Source organism: Phalaenopsis equestris, unplaced genomic scaffold (assembly GCF_001263595.1).
Source record: "Phalaenopsis equestris unplaced genomic scaffold, ASM126359v1 Scaffold000857, whole genome shotgun sequence".
NCBI lineage: Eukaryota > Viridiplantae > Streptophyta > Magnoliopsida > Asparagales > Orchidaceae > Phalaenopsis > Phalaenopsis equestris.
The window spans coordinates 41,058-45,099 of record NW_018165297.1 but is presented as its reverse complement, the minus strand read 5'-3'; the positions used below and the strand labels follow the sequence as shown (position 1 = coordinate 45,099).

Genomic DNA, 4,042 nt, shown 5'->3' with positions numbered 1-4,042 from the left:
TCTATGATTACATAACAAAGTTTAGCTCAATGAAGTATCTTACTTACATAATAGAAATGTCATTGCTTGTTTCCATTATGCCAACTAAGAATATAGCTAACAACTTCTTCTCTAATGTCTAAATATAATAATATTTTTTTTCTTATAATTGGTGACTCGGTAATAAAGGAGGCAAGGTTAAGCAAATTTAGGCTTCGAAAGATATTTTTTCATATTCTTTACTCCACTTGAAATTTTTTCATTCTTAAAATCTTGATGAAATGCAAACATTTCTTTCGAAGTGTGGAGATAAACTAGCTTAGTCTGATTATTTGCCTAGTGTGTTTTTCTAATTATTTTACATTTTTAGGTAACATGATCTTCTGAATAGCTCTGATGATGTCTAGCTCATTTTCACATCTTATAGTGTTAGCAAGAAACCCAAAAAAATGTACTTTACCTAGCTCCAATTATTCACTTTATTGGGTTTGACCTCATGTGAAAATTTCAGCGGGAAATAAAAAAAAAAAAAAAAAAAAAAAATCATATAAAAGTACCTACAGGACTACATGTTAAGATCTGCATCAATACATCTTCTATATTTGGCAGTCAATTCCCTGCAAAAAAAACCAACATCAACGGTTTAGCAAATAATATAATTTTGCAAACTGTATGGCAAATAATACATACAATTTTTGATCGAGAAGCTGCACAGCCTCCTCAAATTTACGTTTCAGTCCTTCAACTGTCTGTCCACAAAAAAGATGGGAGTACATAATGTATTTATAAATTTAATACTAAAACTTTAATGGTTATTTATATAACAGTTTCAAGTCACAATTATAACAAAATAAATACATAATAAGGCGCCGTCCATTTTAGAAATGTTAATATCACCGATATCTATGATGTGACAATAAAAATGTGTACTATGTAAATTAAGAGACTGTCTAAATGATCTACCAATTCTTTGCAGACAGCTTTTAGTCCAGGAGCCTATAAAAATATCAAATTAATCTCCAGGCTATTTTAAAATAGGCCTATTTTAAAGCAAGCTAAAACAATCCCACCATCTGAATGTTTAGAATAAATGTTGCCTAATATTAAAAAAGTTAAGAAGCTAATTTGGTACTTTCAAAGATGGCACCATCACAGATAGATAAGGACTGAGAAGAATGTCAAAATAGTCCATCAACTCTTTGTAGAGAGGCACTTTATTCTCACAGTCTATAAAAATATCAAATTAATTCAAAAACATATTAAAATGGGCTCAAAACTACCCCGTCATCCACATGTTTAGATGTTATTTCATCATATATTAAAAGAGTTATGTTAATTTGATACTTTTATAAATAGCATCACCACAAATAGATAGGGAAACATTTTAATCATTCATTCAGCAAGCATATATCTATATCTATATCTATATATATATATATATATATATATATATATATATAGATACATACATACATACATACATACAATTACTTTTCTCAAATTTCTCCCTGTGCAAGAATGAAATACAACCTTTTGTACTTACCATAGTTTTTGTGGTAAAAGAAGCTGAGATGGCGTTCAGCAATTGTTGACACTTCTCAAAATTGTTGTTCAATTCATTGTCCTTGGGAAAAAAATCAAATGCAACCAAGTTAGAAACCGACTTAGAAAAATCATAATCAGAAAAGAAGAATGGAAATAAAATATTCTTATCTCAGAAAGATACAAAAGATGAATAAAGTCATTTAAACCAAGTAGCTAAAAGGGAAAAAAAAATAACCAAACAAATCAATTATCTAATAAGGTTGCTGCAAAACTTGTTTTAGCGCTTGGGTTAGCATAATAACTACAACTTTAAAAATTTGATTGGACCAGTCGATTCGACCGTGAACCGGTTATTTAACCAATTCAATTCAAGCTTAAAACCGTTTTTGCACATAACTAGGATCGATCTGGTCAGATCTAGGGTTGAATTGGCAAATCGTCCGATTTTTTAAGAACCAATCAATTCTAATATTGTCTAATTTTAGTCTTTTGATTTTGATTTGATGAATAAAAATAAGATATTTAAAATTAAAATGGAGAAAATACCATGTCCCAAAATTTTGATTGAAATATTACTCAATCCAAAAGTAAACTGTCTTATATTAAAATATTGTTTATTGAATCAATAAAAATAATATTATTATATATAAATAGATTACTTAAATTATATTAAAATAATGTTAATATTTATCATGTCATCCAATTCAACATTCAGTTCAACCACAGTTGAACAATTGAACCTTGAACCTCTTCTCTTAGTTCGTTAACCAATGGAATTTTTGCAATCTTCTTAATAATAATAATTCCCCTATGCACGTGCATTGTAGATACAAATGTGTATGCATGTGTTTGTGCGTGCGTGCGGGTGCGCGTGCGCGAGTGTGTGAGTGAGAGAGAGAGAGAGAGAGAGAGAGAGAGAGAGAGAGAGAGAGAGAGAGAGAGAGAGAGAGAGAGAGAGAGAGAGAGAGAGAGAGAGAGAGAGAGAGAGAGAGAGAGAGAGAGAGAGAGTACCAAAGCTTCTGAGTACTGATCTGTAGTTCCACTTTCAACTGCTTCAGCCATGCTTTCAGCCAACTAAAAATGTATATATGAACTACATTAGAAAATCTTGAATAGAAGTATAAAGATAAATATTAAGAGCTTATTTGGGATCAATCTTATTTTTTGTTTTTATTTTGTTTTTTCTTTTGTTTTTAAAAATATATTTATTTAGCGTGTTTTTTATATGATTTTATTTTTTATTTATAAAAACAAATTAACATGTTTTTGAGAACACTCAAAATAATTTTTGTGTTTTTCAATGTTTATAAAGCAACTATGCTTTAATAAAAAAACCAAACATGTGTTGTTTCAAATCAAAACATAAACAAAACAAAATAAAAAAATAAAAGGGATCCCAAATATCTAACACTTAAACTTCAATTTTTACATATATATGTCACCTTACCTATTACATGAAAAGGTGTATTTCAGATTTTACAAAGTCAAAATAGAGATATTTTTCACGTGATGTGAAAGATTTTGATGGTATAAATGTAAAAGTCTAGATGCTAGATATGTGAATATATAAGAATTTAGTGGCATGTACGTAAATGCACTGTTTTAAAATAAAAAGACAAAAATAAAAATGATCCCAAGCAGCACCAAAGCTGCAAACTATCCTTATCAGAGGATGACTTAAAAAGATAAATAATAACTAAAGAGCCAAAACTGTCACCTTATGCAGCAAACAATAATTATTTCCTAAAACTATTTAGAAACATGCATAACAAAACCATAAACTCCTATAATATTTTTGATAAATTTGTAACTGCAATTTCAAAAACATATTAATCTGAACTTATTAGTCTGAAACAATTAGTCTGAACCAAGCAGAGCTTATGAACTTGGTGAGATGCTAAAAGTTAAGCCTTAATATGGACTATAACAGATTTCTTATAATATTTCGAATTACCAGTGAAATTAAAGGTTTAACAAAAAAGTGTAGCAAGTATAAATAAATTATTATGGTACATGCAGTTAAATTTATTTTTTGTTAGTAGACTTACTTATACTACTATAATCATCAGGGGAATGATAACTTTATCAAGAATATTCTACAATTTAATATAACACAATTACTTCATATTTTTTAAGAAATAAAATAGTCATTTTTATATAATGTTTTCATACACATGTTTAAATGAGATTATAATATAGTTAAATGTATAATAACTAAAAATCTACTAATGTTATTTACTAAAGCATCTTAGATACTTAGATTGTTTCAATTTCTTAATGAGCTAATTATACAAATAAATTTCTTGGTTTGTTCTCCCAGAAAAAAGAAGGGGCATTTACACAACATACCGCCAAATTTTTATGCATTTACATATCTAACACCTAAACATTCATATTTACATGCATATCAATCAAATTTTTAACACCACATCAAAAATATCACCATCACTAATTACTAACCATATTTTTAAAATTGAATACACCTTTTCATGCATGGCTAATGACTCTGAGAAGTTAC

At 28.4% G+C, this 4,042-nt stretch overlaps 1 protein-coding gene across 1 annotated transcript in view; it reads right to left on the bottom strand.

Moving 5' to 3' along the window:
• Nucleotides 1-505: 505 nt before the first annotated feature.
• The window catches only part of LOC110031879 (mediator of RNA polymerase II transcription subunit 9-like), a gene marked incomplete at its 5' end in the record, with an annotated part of 7,260 nt that continues 3,723 nt past the window's right edge, over nt 506-4,042 (bottom strand). The window contains 4 exon segments of the mRNA XM_020735305.1: nt 506-596; nt 670-728; nt 1,523-1,603; nt 2,536-2,598. Coding sequence (XP_020590964.1) covers nt 545-596; nt 670-728; nt 1,523-1,603; nt 2,536-2,598 — 255 coding nt within the window. The 3' untranslated portion in view covers nt 506-544.